The sequence below is a fragment of the Bombina bombina genome, chromosome 2 (genome assembly GCF_027579735.1).
Source record: "Bombina bombina isolate aBomBom1 chromosome 2, aBomBom1.pri, whole genome shotgun sequence".
Classification (NCBI taxonomy): Eukaryota; Metazoa; Chordata; class Amphibia; order Anura; family Bombinatoridae; genus Bombina; species Bombina bombina.
The window spans coordinates 442,955,049-442,972,699 of record NC_069500.1 but is presented as its reverse complement, the minus strand read 5'-3'; the positions used below and the strand labels follow the sequence as shown (position 1 = coordinate 442,972,699).

General features: G+C 35.1%; 1 protein-coding gene across 1 annotated transcript in view; it reads right to left on the bottom strand.

The window, feature by feature from the left end:
- Positions 1-2,975: 2,975 nt before the first annotated feature.
- SCARF2 (scavenger receptor class F member 2) overlaps positions 2,976-17,651 on the bottom strand; it is a 401,315-nt gene continuing 386,639 nt past the window's right edge. The window contains exon 11 of the mRNA XM_053702070.1: positions 2,976-14,880. Coding sequence (XP_053558045.1) covers positions 13,628-14,880 — 1,253 coding nt within the window. The 3' untranslated portion in view covers positions 2,976-13,627. The remainder of the gene's footprint in view (positions 14,881-17,651) is intronic.

Genomic DNA, 17,651 nt, shown 5'->3' with positions numbered 1-17,651 from the left:
TGCAGTAATTTAGAGATTATAAAAGCTACCGTTTGAAAATATATAAACCCATTTAATGTAGTTTCCAAAATTAAGTAATGATGTAGCTAGTATATTGCGCTACTGGAGAATTTTGCGGTAGCCATTTTGATTGCAGAGATATTAAAGACTTTCGTGTAAGATCACTTTTCTTTAGTGATGTTATAATTTCTTTAGTGTCTTCTTATCGTTTGTGTCCCCCTTTAAACAAAGGTTGAGTGAGTAAATGCTAAGCAGTCCGGTGATGGCAGATTACCCCGGAGTTCCTGGGGGGAAGCACTGCCTGTGAGATTGCCGCCGCTACAAGCCTCTACTGTCCAATTCTGTCTCTGGGCTCATAAACACAGCAAATTGTACTATATCTGTGATGAGTGATGGAAGGCTATACGATACCAGTCATATTATTGCTAAGTGCTGTAAAATAATATCAATAACCGGCAGATTACAATACTTTCACCCGGAGCACAAGAAAGGTGCGACTACTCACAGCCGCTGCTAGGACACACACCCCTATTTAGATTTTTTTAATGCATTTCATACAGTTCCAAGTAAAGTTATTGTACAAAATGAGAAAGATCAGTTTGGAAGAAAATGTTTTGATTTGGATTGAAAACTGGCTTAAAATGAATGTAAATTTTGATGCTAAAGTGCCCGGTTTTTAAAACTTTGATTAAAAACAGAGGCAATTTAATTCATCAAAATTTACATTTCACTCCTGCTGTGACAAAAAAACTTACCTTTTAAACTTCACAGCAGCTCCAACTTCCTCCGGTCTCACAAGCCATTTCTGATGTCAGAAATGATTGATAGGTCATCCTCCAATCACAGCTTCCCCCCGGGAGATTCAGTGTCTGATTCACTGCTGTGATTGGAGGAAGCCGGATGCCTCATTTTAGACCCAGGAAGAGGCTTTGAAACGGGTGGAGGAAGCTGGAGCTGCTGTGAAGTTTAAAAGGTAAGTTTTTTTTCACAACAGGAGTGAAATGTAAATTTTTATGAATTAAAGTGCCCCTGTTTTTAATCAAAGTTTTAAAAACCGGGCACTTTAGCATCAAAATTTACATTCACTTTAAGGATAGAGTGCAGATTGATGTTAATGGAAATGGAAAATTATCAAGCTGGGCAAAAAGTGTAGGTGGAGTGCTTTAGGATTCTGTCCTGGATTCACTTCTTTTTAATCTATTTATTAACAATCTTGAAGGGAAATAAAAAGTCAAGTTCCAGTGTTTGTAGATGATACACTGAACAGGATGGTGGACTAGACAGACGTGGCAGGTGAAATTAAATCTAGATAAAGTTATACATTTCAGTGGTACAAATAAACAACCTATACCTATATTCTTAATGGGGTTGTGTTAGTAATATCATTAAATAAGAAGGACTTATTGTAGATAACTGACATAGCAATAAGATTAAATGTCAGTCAGCAGTTGCAGACGCCTGTAAATTACTGCCATGTATAAAATGGAATATACATTTACACCATAAAAGTTCAATTTTGCTCTTTAAGAATAAATGGCAAAACCCCATCTTAAATATGCAGTTAATTTTTGGCATCAGTCTTTAAAAAAGATATAATAAAAGTGTAAAACGTGCAAGAGAGAGTGACAAAATAGATAAGGAAAATGTAAGATTTGCATTATGATGAAAAGGATGAGATTATTTACACTTGAAAAGAGATGTCTCCAAGTGGATATGATTACATTATATAAATATATGACGGGCCCATATAAGCAATCATCTGCTGACCCATTTATCAACAGGACTGTACAAAGGTCTATTCATTTTGCTGATGAACACTACTGACTAAGGGCTCAATCACAATCTATTGACAATTTGCTCTTAAAGTTTTTTTTCCGTCTGAATTGGTAGCCGAGTTTGTGAAGTGCACAAAATGCTATATTGTATTGTTTGCTAAAAAACCCTGCCACAAACACATTTTCAACTGAAAAGCTCTTGAAAAAACTTTTTTTTTTAAAATAGAAACGGGGAAGTCTCCCAAAACTGAAATATACATTAGCTAATTCATACCACTTAGGCTAACAGCAAAGCTCTATTCATGTAATCCTTTGTTCACTCTGCAAGGAAATTACTCATTTGCATATGTGGCATTAATTTATTATCACAATACATCCTCAACACTCAGTAACCATATGAATGCCAAATGTATATTTGCAGAGTAAACATACTTCTATAGTCACTTCAGCAAAATAACATCTACAAATGGCGTGATTTAATATTTCGTTGGGACTGGCATTATTAAAATGGGGTATTTAAAGGAGGTTGCTTAGTCACAACTTTCATAGTTAACTATCTTTAGGATGGGCAGACTGTGCACTGTATTTCTATTGCTATATAGTCGCTTTGCAACCTTCACAAGGAATGTTTTAAACAATATTTATTTCTATTGTTTGGCAAGTTTCCATTTTGGAGTGAACTGTAAACAAGATGACAACTATGAGTTTCTATGCAAAACACTTAAAATACCCTTTTAATTATGTTGCCTCCTTTTAAATTTCTTCGTTTTATGATTAGATGCTGTTGGTTTCATAACTTGAAAATTATTATTTTTTTAGTTCAATAATTTAAAACACATAAAGCCAACATTTCTAAGGTAAATTATGCATCATTATGGTGTAGCAACATCCACACATAAAAGAGATGTATATTTACCTGCAAGTTGGGCTGAGCAAGAGGGAAAACAATTGCCCTCCCTGCCTCTGTACTGTCACCTAGTCATGCTTCAACCACACAACTCTACCTGATGATTCTACCAACGTACCACCTGCTACTCTGCCCACGGGCATGTCTGGCCTTGTGTAAGATATAAGTAGAGCAAATCGCTCAGATGCAATATCCACTTGGTTCTTATTATTTAATTATGTTTTTGGATTTGACACTGATAAAATGAAACAGTTTACTAGCCATTTAAACAACCAAAATGAATACAGACACAATGAAAAAAACAAAGTTTATTAATAAAAAGGGTTTGCATGGGACACAAGATATCAGGCACAGTACCAGTCTTTTAATACAAAATAGTAAGTATCTAAACATACTGCCAAAAACACAAAATATAATCAATTTGCATTCTGGTTCAGCTGTCAGGTTATAAATAGCACTTTTCTCACCAAGTTCAACCAATACTTTATTGGTTGTGTATATAATTCAGTTCTACTAGAACGTTTTTTCTTCCTTTTTAGGCACATAGGGTTATAGTCAAAACCAGCTTGACTTTTTACCTTGATCCTGACTCTTGACCCAAAATAGCATTCACCAAAAAGATAATTATCCTGAAATATAAAGTTTCTCCCCACATTTATAGTATTTCTGGTCTTGGGTTGTTCAGTAGCTCAATCTTTGTGATTGACCAACATGTCCTCAGATGGGAAAATCCTTTAAATCTGGTCTGGACTAGATCTGTACTAGAGTTGAAAAAACTGCTGAAATTATTCAAATATAAATAAGAAGCAACAGTTTTCAATGTACAAATACAAATTATTGCCTCAATTACATAACTGCTTTGCTGAGACCTCAACACATTAACAATTTGCCTGAATAGGAACATTGTTTATGATTTCAATAAAAATTTCTTAGAACACAACAGAAAAAGATAAGTAATAACTTCAAAAAAACGTATTGGATGTGAGCAAAGATCTAGTCCTTGTATACCTTTAAGGGACATAAAACTAAAAAAATGTTCCTTCATGATTCAGATGGGCCGAACAATTTGAAACAACTTTTCAATCTAATTTGCTTTATCTTTTGAAGGAACAGCAATGCACTACTGTGAGCCAACTGAACACATCAGGTGAGCCGATGACAAAAGGCATATATGTACAGCCACAAATGAGCAACTAGCTCCCAGTAGAGCATACTTAGGTATGCTTTTCAACAAAGTATACAAAGAGAATGAAGCACATTAGATAAAAGAAGTAGTTTTAAAAAGTTATTTAAAATGATATGTGGTATCTAAATCATGAAAATTTTGATTTTACTGGCCCTTTAATGAGATATTAAAGAAATATGTTTCTTTGTTATATCTAAAATGCATTTTCTTTCTCTGCTTTTGGGGCACATAGTTCTTATCTGCATATTGATTACCCCATGTTCTCACTGTGTTTATGTACAGATTTGCTACACTTTACTTTATAGGTTATTTAGAAGTTATATTTGATCTGTTTTCATAGTTTTCAGCAGCCCTGCAATAAAAAAAAAAAATCTGCAATATGGTCCCTCATTTGGAAAGGTGCGCACTAATATAGATGTATAACATATGCAGAATTCTACATGGTATTCTTAAAGTCTTGGGAATTGAAACACAATCCACATCAATAGTTTATTGAGAAAGCTCCTGATCTTTGTTGTGGGTAAGTTAGAAGATTTCAACTCTTGGCCATCAAACACTTATATGTTATATATATATATATATATATATATAGACTGACCACGTTGATGCTTTAAAAAGGGACACATATGAAAAATACATATGTGAGGGCTGTTTAAAGAAATGGTTTGGAACAATGTTTTATTATGAGAACCCTGACTTATGTATTTTTCATATGTGTCCCTTTTTAAAGCGGCAATATGGTCAGCCTACGATATGTAACAACAAGATTTGAACAGGCCAAAAAGCTGCAAGAAAATAATTCTCTAATGCATTAGAGCAGTTCCTTATTGCACTATTGCTTGCCTTTACTTATGTGCATAACCCCTGCAAATGAGCCAATCAGCAGCTAATCACTATCAATGTTCAGCTCAGGATCGGCTGTGTATGTCACTCCGAGCTGAATGTATCTATGTGTTTAACCCCTTTGTTGAATAGTGCAATAAGAAAACATTTAATGCCCCTTTAATGATGAAATCTCTAGGGGACATGCTTGTCTATCAGCCACATTGTTTTCTACTCTGATCCTAAAACAATTTAAAAGTATCATTGTACAGTCTATAAAAAAACAGAAAAAAATATGTCAAGCTTTTTTTGTGGCTATGTGAAGGAGCTATTGGCTCAATATTAAGGGAAGGTATTTTCTTATTTATTTTCTGGTAAATCTCCAGATTTATTTTTTTATTTATTTAAAGGGCCACTAAACCCAAAATCTTTCTTTCATGATTCAGATAGAGAATAGAAATTTAAACAACATTACAATTTACTTCCATAATTTATTTTGCTTCATTTTTTAAATATCCTTATTTGAATAAAAAGCAATGTACATGGTGAGCCAATCACATGATGCTTCTATGTGCAGCAACCAATCATCAGCTAGTGAGCATATCTAGATATGCTTTTCATCAAAGAATATCAAGAGAATCAAACAAATTAGATAATATAAGTAAATTAGAAATATGTTTAACATTGCATTCTCTTTCTAAATCATAAAAGAAAAAATGTGGGTGGCATGTCCCTTTAAGGAAAAAAAAAATATTTAACTTCAAGACTTCTAAATATTCAACTAAGCACACTTTTGCAGTGTAAGCAAGAAGTAATTATTCAACAATTCAGTTTTTAAGTGATATATTAAAAGGTCATTATTTAAATTGAAAACCTCAATACATTTTTTATAGTTAAATGGCTGTTACACTTTGCATAGCTAACGTACGTAGGGATCTTGTAAAGGGTTAAAAGGGAAAAACAAGAAAATATGACAAACCACATGTGCAACATTATTTTTAATATTAGCTGATTATTATGAGGTTTTTAAACTGCAAACTCCTCTAGAATTTAAAGCCGGTGTTACTCATTAAAAACATCCCAAGTCAGCGGAATCTTTTTCTTGTTAAATGTAAAAAAGATGGGTCATTGCATAATAAACTGTAATGTTGCTATGTGAGAAGAGGCCTAAGCAGGCTAATTCCACTGCTACTTGCACATTATGAAGTTTTTAATGACCACAAGAGGCATTTGTCTAGCTCAAACCATCTAAAACATTTCATTAATAAAAAGTTTAATAATTCTACCATACGTAAGTATTTTTATTTCAAAATAAAATGGTCAATAAAGAGTAAAAATTGCACTGTGAGTGAAAAATGTTGATTTGTGGAAGGAGATTGGAGACAAATTCTGCACCTTGTTACAACAGACTATAGAGCAGTGTTTCTCAAACCCACACGTGTTCCTCCAAAGTTTGATGATAAAAAAAATATTTTTGTCCAAAGTAGGGACACTCTAATTACTGGCCTGTAATTCTGACTATAGTAGTGATAGAATGAATGTCAACTTTTGAAAATAATTTAGGCCAGACTAAACTAGTTAATTTCTACTATGTAACTAAATGGCCAAACCAGGCAGGAACAGTAAATTTAGGCTAACCTAAAGCATTGACATTGTTCCACACAACAAAGTAATGAATAAACTGCATTGCTTGCATATATAAATAGTTTTGTCGGTAGAATATTCAAAAGAGTGGGGAAATTTAAGTGGGGTGCCTCAGTGTTCAATCCTTGGGCCTATTTTGTTATATATGTGATATTGGTAGTGGTTTTAAATCTAGGTATTATTTTAAAGATTATATAAAAATTTATAACAGAGTCACCATTAAAAGAGAAATAGATCAAATTGATTGCTATGAGGAACTGCAAGTAATACCTATGTATAAATTACTTACTAGCTGTTAGGATCAACTGCCATAGAAGAAAGTTGGCTTATTTAGCACAGGAAAATTCATTTTTAAAAATACAAAGCATTGTTATAGATTAAAGAAAGAAAAATCCTTGCACACATGCCCTAGAGGGGTGCACTCACTAAAGAGGCCCATAGAGGCCGAAACGTTCACCTGGAGCTTGTTGCTTTCTCTTGTTCAGAGAAAATTTACCTGGTATTTGGGGTTGGACAGGTCATTTGGCAGGATCAGACTAATATGCTACAGGAAATTTCTCCTCTGTGAAAGGCATAGTGTGCTAAAAGAGATTTCACACTGATTTTGGAAGGATAAGCAAGGAAGTTTTTCCAGCTATTGTTCTGGGTCTAAGTTTCAGTGTGTGTCTCTATTTTCTTGTTTTTTGTATATAGATTTAAAAAACTCTATATAACATAGAACAAATACATTTAGGTTTGGGAAAATATTTTTTCAGATAATTATACGATTGTTAAACAACAATGCAATAGTACAGCAGGTAAGGACAGCAGGAAGCTTGGTTGTATAGGTAGAGGTATTAACATAAAAAGTGGGATTTTTATGTGACGTTATAGATCATTGACTAGGCCTTGAATACTGTGAGTTCTTGAGACAATATCACTGCAATTATTTAAACTAGAAACTGTTGAAAGGATGGCAACTAAAATGGTACAATGTCAACAACAAAAACTTACAAGGAAAGATTTATTATCTTGATAGCTATTGTTTCGACCAAAGAATGGCTAGAGGCAATATAATTGAAAACGTCATTTTGTACTAAAGGATTTAACAAAACTGAGGAGGAAAGCTTTTTTTTACTAAATGAACAATACTAGAACAAGTGGTTATGCTCTAGGAGGGTAGTAGGATTAATTTACAAGAAAATTTGACTGATTCATGCTCTAGATTTCGAATTGAGGCAGGAATGCCAAATGCTGTAATACAATTTAAGAAAGCCTGGGAAATGTATAAGGGTGTCTTATAAATTAAAGAAATATAATGGTGTATAATATACTGTGTCTATAAAGTCCCAGCATACCATAGTGCAGCAGATTGGTTTCCCATGCAAATGCCCACTCCAATTTCCCTGCTTACATGGGTGCTGATTAGTAAGTAAGCTTCTACCAATCAGCGCTCTTGTAAGTGCTATAGAATTCGGATGATGTACAGTGCTAGGATACTATACACCATTACATCCCATTCATTTTTATGATAGCATTATGCATATACCAATCTTTATTGAATTTATTTACAATAGTCATCGTTACTACCTCAACTGGAAGTCTAAAGGGACTGAGATTTTATTTTGCCGAAGCATTTCTTCACAATGATTCTGCAAAATAAAATCTGACTAAACATAAATGTCAGACCTGTGTGACTGTGAAAGTGAGACTTTGTTGCTCATTTACCTTAATGTGAATGTTTCTTAAAGGGATATGAGACCCAAATTTTCTCTTTCATGATTTAGATAGAGCATTACATTTTAAGTAACTTTCTAATTTACTCTTTGGGGCCGATTTATCAAGCTCTGTATGGAGCTTGATGCCCCTGTTTCCGCACAAACCTTCAGGCTCGCCGGAAACAGAAGTTATGAATTAGCGGTCTAAAGACCGCTGCTCCATAACTTGTCCGCCTGCTCTGAGGCTGCAGATATGATAAATCTGCCCCCTAGTATAAATTTTTCTTCGTTCTTTTGGTTTGCTTTGTTGAATGAGCAGCAATGCACTACTGGTTGCCGACTGAACACATGGGTGAGCCAATGACAATCAGTATATATGCAGCCACCAATCAACCTTGCTGCTCCTGAGCTTTCCTAAATAAACATTTCAGCAAATGATAACAAGAGAAGGAAGCAAATTAAATAATAGAAGTAAATTAGAAAGTTGTTTAAAATGGTATTCTCTATCTGAATTACGAAAGAAAAATGTTGGCTTTCATGTCCCTTCAACTAGTAAAAGTATTTTTCACTTAACACGTTTATATTTTATTTGGATCTCAAGCATGAAGCATAAAGATTAAAATGATTCATAGTCCGTTCCTATTTCAAGAATTACTGTGCTGTATCCCCATAGATCATGGTATTGCTTGTGTAAAACAGATAGGTTAAAACTAATATTGTAATCCATTTGTTTTCATTTTTTAGGATTTTAAACCATTTAAGTCTGGAAAATAATTTCAATACTCATATTTCGTATTTGCTCACAAAAAAGCAGTGAAGGGGCTAATATCACAGGACTTTCATCTGATATATTAGACACTAATCTTGGTAAACTGTTTTCGCCACCCTAACATCAGCTTCATTGGGAGATATTGTTTGTTTCTTGACTTCAATGCACAGAGCTATAAGGAGGAAGCTAATGTAACAATGCTCACATGATAGACAGAAAGCACAGCACATCATTTTTTTAGGTCAGCAGAGTCTTAAAGTTCATTTTTAATAAATGGTTATTGTGTGTCATCTGAAAGCAGAAAATACAGTAATATTGCATCTGCTGGCAGTAGCTGGAGTCTTGGAAGCCCCTGGAATTGTTACCGGACGGGACAAAAACATACAGTTCACCAAACATCAAAATGTACAGTTGCAACATGTACAGCAGAAAAGCATTGCTTTTTGTACCCATGAGCGGCACAACATATGATGTCTCACTGGCATCAAAACTTTAGCGGGGAAGCATTTGCATCTTTTCGCACCCCTAAACACACATGTACAGGGTAACAGTTAAAATGTAGTAGGTTAGTCTAATTCTAAATAGTACTAGGGTTAGATGATATAGAGCATATAGAATATCAGACTAAAAAATAAAGAAAATGAACTAAATTGCAGTGCCAATATGGCTCTGTGCAATATAAGAAAAAAACTGCTGAATACCATCAACACCTGCAGGGACACAATGAAGCAGCTCACTTGCTGTCACTCTTTTGGTAGACAGACAGAGGGATAAGGAATTTCCAAATATTACTGCTTGAAAGTACTTCTGAACTTGCCAGAGAGAGCTCTAACACATCGATATGCAATGGTTTAGAGTCATCTCTAACAGCTAAACACTGCGATATAATAATAAAAAAAAATACTGAACAGATTTTTTATTTTTCAGGTTCTCAAGAGACTCAAGAGTCAGCATGACATATAAGACAAGTCTGTATGTAAAAGTACATGAAAGACTTTAATTTAAAATATGACAGCATTGATACTTTTGAAAAATGGGGTTTCCTGTACCAAATAAAACTATTTGTTCTTTGCCTTTCTACCAACAGACTTTGTTTGTTGTCTATGTCAGCAAGTATGAATGCCGTGCCCATGACGAGGTAATGCACAACGAGTTATTGCTAGCATTAAGTAATTGTAAATGTTTGCTATGGAATCAACACTATCTATAATTATTCTTAAAAAGAGGGGCACTTTCATTCATAATAATAATTAAAGATGCTTTATTCTTAAAATAATTACCGTTTAGTGATCGGAAACATTGTGGCTTTCACCTGCCGGCATCTCATACTTGATTTTATTTTTGGATGACGAATCCGGCTTCAGCCAATATTTGCATGTCCCACGTTTTGGATGCCAAAGGGGGCACGCAAAGATTGGCTGAAGCCGGATTCGTCATCAAAGAAAAAAAAACGAGTATGAGATGCGTGCGAAGGAACAGCACAATGTTTCCTATCACTAAACCGCAATTATTTTAAGAATAAAGTGTCTTTAACTATTATTATTATTAATGAATGTGCGGTCTTTTAAAGAATAATTATAGATAGTGTTGATTCCATAGCAAAACGTTGAAATCACTTTATTAACAAAATAAACAATTTTATCTTTTTTCATGGAAAAATATTTTTAACGGAGTTAATTGTTGCTCGTTCATATGCATAATAAAAAATGTAGCAGTCGTATTATTTCCTTTTTTGTGTGATGTACAGTATATTCATAAAGTTTTTTGTTATAAAACTTCAAATAAAAGCCTTATAAATGATCTACTGCCTCATAAACATATATACTGCACATCTGAGTCCAACAAACAACAATTAAATATAAATGTTGGAAGCGTGAGAAAGTTATGAGACTTAAATAGAGCCAGGCTTTGGCCTAGGTTAACTCAAGGAAGGATAACATTGGGGTAGGAATCACATTTTGAGGAACAGTTCTATAGGAATGTGCCCCCTTGCTATGTTTAGTTATTTAATTATTTTATCAGAAATCAATTATCTCTGGTTGTCCAGAAGGAGCACATGACCTGTCCGTGCATCCCCGACCTACAGTTGCTTGATATATATTGTGCAACTATGAGCTGAAATTGTAGTATACCCCCTAATACTTATGGCTAGGAATTAGGGACTGAAGAAGTTGAGGTGGGCATTTTTGTGGGTAGCGCCATGTCAGCAGGGGTTGTGCTTACGGTAACATGTGGAAAGTGGGTGGGATTGTGGGCATGTGTGGTCAGTCTGTGGGTGGTCTATAGATGGGTCTAAGGGAAATTCAGCAAATAGGGACATATAGCTGTCTCAGAAAGACAACAGGACAACATTAGGGACTGTCCCTCACAAATATGGACAGTTTGGAGGTCTGTGTAGGGAAGCACAAAACAAAATACATCACTGACTGGAGAAATAACCTTTTATAAAGCTAATTGGGGAGAAAAGAAAGAAAAAAATCTATCTGCATTAAGTGCCAGGCAAAGTAAACCACCCCCATATGAGCTATTTTTCCATTTGTTAAATAACCATTTCTGCTTTTGAAGCAACGATACATTTTAAAATACATTTTGGTGATCTGAAAGTATCTGTACTGCTATACAGTATTTAATTACAATTAAAAATCCTGAATATCTATAAATGTAATTTAAAAAATAAAAACTGGAATGAATGTTTGTATTGGCAAATATCAGTTTGCACCTTTAAAAAGGTGCAGAGGAAATAATACTGCATTTTTTTTCATTGCAATAAGTGCTTCAATCTCCTAATATATTTTTATTTTCAGAAATCTTTTTTTTTCTGAAAGATCTACTGTAAACTGGTTATATCTAGTAACACAATTTACAGAAAAAAAAAAACTACTGTGATTTATAAAAAAAAAAGAAGTAAAAAAGGAATATGTTACTATTTTAGTAAAGACAACTTTCCTCAAACCTCTTCTATTACTGCAAAATGACATGCATTTTAAAAACTTGTACCCTTTGTCTGTAGATTCCCTCTACCCATAGAGGTTTAACCCTTTCGTGACAGGGTTAAAGTGCCTACATCGGAACAACTGTTCCGATGTAGACAAATTGAAACTACGCGATCGTGCATACGATCGCGAGATTTCAATTATTGGATCGCATCTGGGGGGCGTCCCTACAATCCTAGGAACGCCCTCCAGACCGCGATTAAATCCCTGAAGCACAGAAGGCTTCAGGACAGCCGTTAGTTATGACGTTCCATTCCGTCATAACGGCTTTAAAGCCCAGTCTAATTATGACGGAATGGAACGGCATAACGGCTTTAAAAGGTTAAATTGTTCTTTGTGATGCTTGGACCAATGTCCCATTAAACTTTGAATGCCTTTCTGCTGTAGTTGACTCTGAGTGCAACTTGTAATCTTAAAGAGACAGTAAACACTTTGGGCCCTTTAGATTTTTTTTAGTTGTGCATAAAAAAATAAATGAATGTCATTATTTATTTTGCCCCCTTTTCAAGTAATTTAGGTCTGAAAATTAAGCAATTTCTAATTTTCACAACTTGAAATGCACCCTGCAGACTTCTCAAGGCTAACTTTGCTACATATATGTCCCTGATTGTTTTTATCAGATAACAAGTGTAAAAAAATGCATTCTATACTAACATTATAACCAGGGCTAGCTTTGTTGTCTGTTGTATCAAACCCAGATTAGCTCCTCCAAATAAGGCAAATGTTGGATGGAGTATGGCTACTGAAAAATGAATGCAGTAAAAAGAATGTTGATTTATTTTAAAAAAATGTTAAGACTTAACTGTTATTCTATAGCAACACAACAGAAATGTCATGTAATTACAAGGTGTTTACTGTCCCTTTAAAAATCCTTTGAGGACCTATTACCCTGAAAGGTACAGATGAATGAATATAATAGTGGTAATTTTGTGAAGCCCCCTGTCTAAAGAGTAACAAAGTCCATTCATTAAATATAGTGAATGTATTCGTAGTCCAGGTTGGCTTCGCAATGAAAATACTATACATTAATTCTGAATAAGAAATACAAATTAAAATAAAAGCTAGCTTATCAGTTACCGCTTAACTAGAAGAGAGTAATAACAAATATTTTATATTAAAATAAGCACTGCTTATGCAATTTATGGTACATTTACTTCAGATGAATTATATACATATTACCATTGTTCTAAAGTTGTGGTCCATAATGCAACATAGCCACCTTTACCAATCTCCAATGGTCAGTTATTAGTTTAGAATATCATACTCAAAAACACATTTTTCAATTTCAGTTCGAATATCAGCTTTTTCTAAGAAGGTACCAAATTACCATTTTCATTATAAAAATAACTTAGTTACTTGACTCCATTCAAAATGAAGAATCTTGTAGAAAATGATAAAGGGTGGGGTTTTGGATATTAAAATAAAACCTAGCTGAAAATGTACTGAATAGTCAAATATATATGATAAACCAGCATTAAGAAAATAATTGCATAATTATTGTCTCTACATTTGCAGAGCTCTGGAAACCAGAAGATTTAGTGAAGCTTTCATATCCACTGTCTTTTTTTAGACATGGGTCAAGATTTCCACTTAAATGCTGAATAAGTTGAAACCAAGACTACAGGCAGTTCTAGTCTTCAAGAGAGGTATATCAGGCCAGCGATGCGCCTCCCTTATAACTGAACAAGCCTTGAATTATAGTATATTCCTTTCTAATGAACAGTTTAATTTTTCTTTGGCTCAAAAATGTGGCTTCAGCAATTAAATATATTGCAAAAGTCATCAAATCCTTCTTAATGCCCCTTTGGAAGAGTACATAACAAGTACCACTATTTTATTTTACTGACTGGGGGGGCATTATGGCCATCTTTGGCTGCATTTTTCCATCATTGTCCAAGGAAGCATCTTTACTTTTCTTTCTTGGAGGTTTCTTAATAGGAGTCTTTTTCACCGTTGCTTGTTCTCCTGCCTCTTGCTTGGTATCTGGAGCCTGCTCCTGACTACTGTTAGAGTTTTGTTTTTCAACAGGGTTTGCTGTGGTAGAAACAGTATCTGAAACTGGACTGATCATTTTTTGCAGATTTGTAGTTGTTGGTAGAACTGGCTTACTGGACTTCTGATTAATATTTGCCACAGATCGTTTGGCCTTCTGAGGAGGTGTGGGCTTCTCTTTCTGTGACTTAAGTAGGCCAATACCATTTTGGTTGGTGCTATTTTCAATTCTGTTGAGACTTTGCGTTTTTTCCTTTAACTGGGCAGCTAACAATGAAGCTGCCTCAGATGAGAAGTGTGGATGAAGTGCCTCAGACCGAGGCTTGCTATGATCAGGACTTTTGGGGACCTCTTTAACATCAGCATTCTTTTTGTCAATATGCAGATTACCTATCTTTTTAAGAGCATTTTGAACTGTCCCATTAATATATTCTATTTGATCATGACCAGATTTATTTCTACGCTTTGTTTTAGATGGAGACTGTGGTTCTTCAGCTGCTAAGCTGCTTGTCTCTTTTGTGTTCTTTGTCTTATCTTTATTCCTCATTATGACTTTTTCTTCATTTTTGCTCTGACCAGCACTGCATGTGTCACTTGGCGTTCTTTTCCTATGGTGATCTTTAACACCTGGACTCACTTCTGACTGCTCACTTTGGCTTGCTGGCTTTTCAGGAGACTTATTAAAAACTGGTAATGAATTGGATTGATTTGCATTATACTTTCCATGAATCCAAGAAACCTTGGGTTTTGTAGATGGATCAGGAGGAGGGGGTTTTGTTCGTTCTGGAGAGGGTGGTTTCCCACCAATCGTAGCACTTTTGTTGTCTACTGTTGCATCATCTTCATCCTTTGACTGCTTTGACAATCTTGCAACTCTAGCATAAAGAGCTCCTCCAGTGGATCCAGAACCACAAGAAGATCGTTCGCTGTCTGATGACTTCAGCAATGGTGTTTCACTGTTTTCATTACAGAAAGGTTTGGGAGACCCAGATTCCTTTAGATATGTATACTCCCCTGCTTCTTCCTCGTTTATTTTAGATGCTGATTTTTCAAGACCACTGAGGTTTCCCTTTTCTTTATTTTCTGTCACAGATTCTAAAAATAAGCACAGAAACATTATTAGATTACTAATTCTAAAAAATAAGAACTGTTAAAATGTGTTAGGAAAGGAAAATAAACCAAAAAGAAGTCCAGCCTAAACAGTCTAGTATAGTGACCCTTTCAGCGGGATTTATAAACATCAATATATTTCTTAAATGCAGGTGAGAAAGTGCGCTGGGAAAGAGAGTATGCTCTGCCCCATGGCTCAGTGTAAGCCTAAGGCACATAAGTCTACAAATCTGTTGAAAATCCTGGCCTCTGGGGCATATTTTTTGTAATGTTGACAGATATGTAATATGTACTGGGGAACATGCCTAATATTTCTCTATTAAGCATTTTATTTTTATTTAATATTTTATTTAGGACTGAGACCAAATATAGGCTTGGGCATTTTAAGGATGAACAGCCCACTGCTATGCCCTTTTATTATTTAACCATACTCCAAAACTGACAAGTACAATGTACTAAGTTGATTTACAAAAATATTAACGGCTAGATTACAAGTTTTGCGTTAGGCTGAAAAAGCAGCATTAGGTTTAGGTCCTAACGCTGCTTTTTCACTACTGGTATTATGAGTCTTGCAGGTCTAGGGGCACCACACACTTTTTTGGCCTTACCGCAAAACGACTTCCGTAAACTTTGTAAAGTCTTTTTTCTATAGGACTTCCATAGCGCCGGTATTATGAGTCTGTCCTGGGAGGCCAAAAAGTGAGCGGTACACCCTACCCCGTCAAGAGTCCTAACGCATTTAAAAGTTAGTAGTTATGAGTTTTACACTACAACGCCGTAGCATAAAACTCATAACTAAAGTGCTAAAAAGTACACTAACATCCATAAACTACCTATTAACCCCTAAACCGAGGCCCTCCCGCATCGCAAACACTAAAATACATTTTTAACCCCTAATCTGCCGCTCCGGACATCACCGCAACTATAATAAACATATTAACCCCTAAACCGCTGCACTCCTGCCTCACAAACACTAGTTGAATATTATTAGCCCCTAATCTGCCGCCCCCAACGTCGCCGACACTATACTAAATGTATTAACCCCTAAACCTAAGTCTAACCCTAACACCCCCTAACTTAAATATATTTACAATAAATCTAAAGAAAAAAATAAAATTATTACCTAAATAATTCCTATTAAAAACTAAATACTTACCTGTAAAATAAACCCTAAGATAGAGATACAATATAACTAATAGTTACATTGTAGCTAGCTTAGGTTTTATTTTTATTTTACAGACAAGTTTGTATTTATTTTAACTAGGTAGAATAGTTATTAAATAGTTATTAACTATTTACTAACTATCTAGCTAAAATAAATACAAAAGTACCTGCAAAATAAAACCTAACCTAAGTTACAATAACACCTAACACTACACTATAATTAAATAAATTAATTAAATTAACAACAATTAAATAAATTAAATTAGCTAAAGTACAAACCCCCCACTAAATTACAGAAAATAATAAACAAATTACAAGATATTTAAACTAATTACACCTAATCTAATAGCCCTATCAAAATAAAAAACCCCCCCCCCCCAAAATAAAAAACCCCCTAGCCTAAACTAAACTATCAATAGTCCTTAAAAGGGCCTTTTGCGTCCCGAACAGTAAAACCCAGCACCCACACAACCAACCCCCCAAATAAACCCTAAGATAGATACAATGTAAATATTAGTTATATTGTAGCTAGCTTGGGGTTTATTTTATAGGTAAGTATTTCGTTTTAAATAGGAATTATTTAGGTAATAATATTAATTTTTCTTTAGATTTATTGTAATTATATTTACGTTAGGGGTTGTTAGGGTTAGACTTAGGTTTAGGGGTTAATACATTTAGTATAGTGGCAGCGACGTTGGGGCAGCAGATTAGGGGTTAATAAATGTAGGTAGGTGGCGGCGATGTTAGGGACGGCAAATTAGGGGTTAATAATATTTAACTAATGTCTGCAGGGCGGGAGTGCGGCGGTTTAGGGGTTAATATGTTTATTATAGTGGCGGCGACGTTGGGGGCGGCAGATTAGGGGTTAATAAGTGTAGGTAGGTTGCGGCGACATTGGTTGCGGCAGATTAGGGGTTAATAAATATAATGTAAGTGTCGGCTATGTTGCGGGCAGCAGATTAGGGGTTCATAAATATAATGTAGGTGGCGGCGGTGTCCGGAGCGGCAGATTAGGGGTTAATAAATATAATGTAGGTGTCGGCGATGTCGGGGGCGGCAGATTAGGGGTTAATAAGTGTAAAATTAGGGGTGTTTAGACTCGGGGTTCAAGTTAGGTGTAAACATAAAATGCGTTTCCCCATAGGAATCAATGGGGCTGCGTTACTGAGTTATACGCTGCTTTTTTGCAGGTGTTAGACTTTTTCTCAGTCGGCTCTCCCCGTTGACTCCTATAGGGAAATCGTGCACGAGTACGTTACACCAGCTCACCGCTGACTTAAGCAGCGCTGGTATTGAAGTGAGATATGGAGCAAAATTTTGCTCTACGCTCAGTTTTTTTTTTAATGCCGGGTTTGTAAAAACCTGTAATACCAGCGCTGTAGGTAAGTGAGCGGTGACAATAAACTGCTTGTTAACACCGCACAGCTCCTTACGCAAAACTTGTAATCTAGCCATTAGTTTGTAAAGCCCTTTTGTCACTGTATTTTGTAGACTGATTGTAATTAAATAGGAAAAAGTGAAATGTAATAAAAAAAACGGAAGCTGTTGAAGCCCACTACTAGCCCACTGGATAAATGTACTGCATGCCCCAT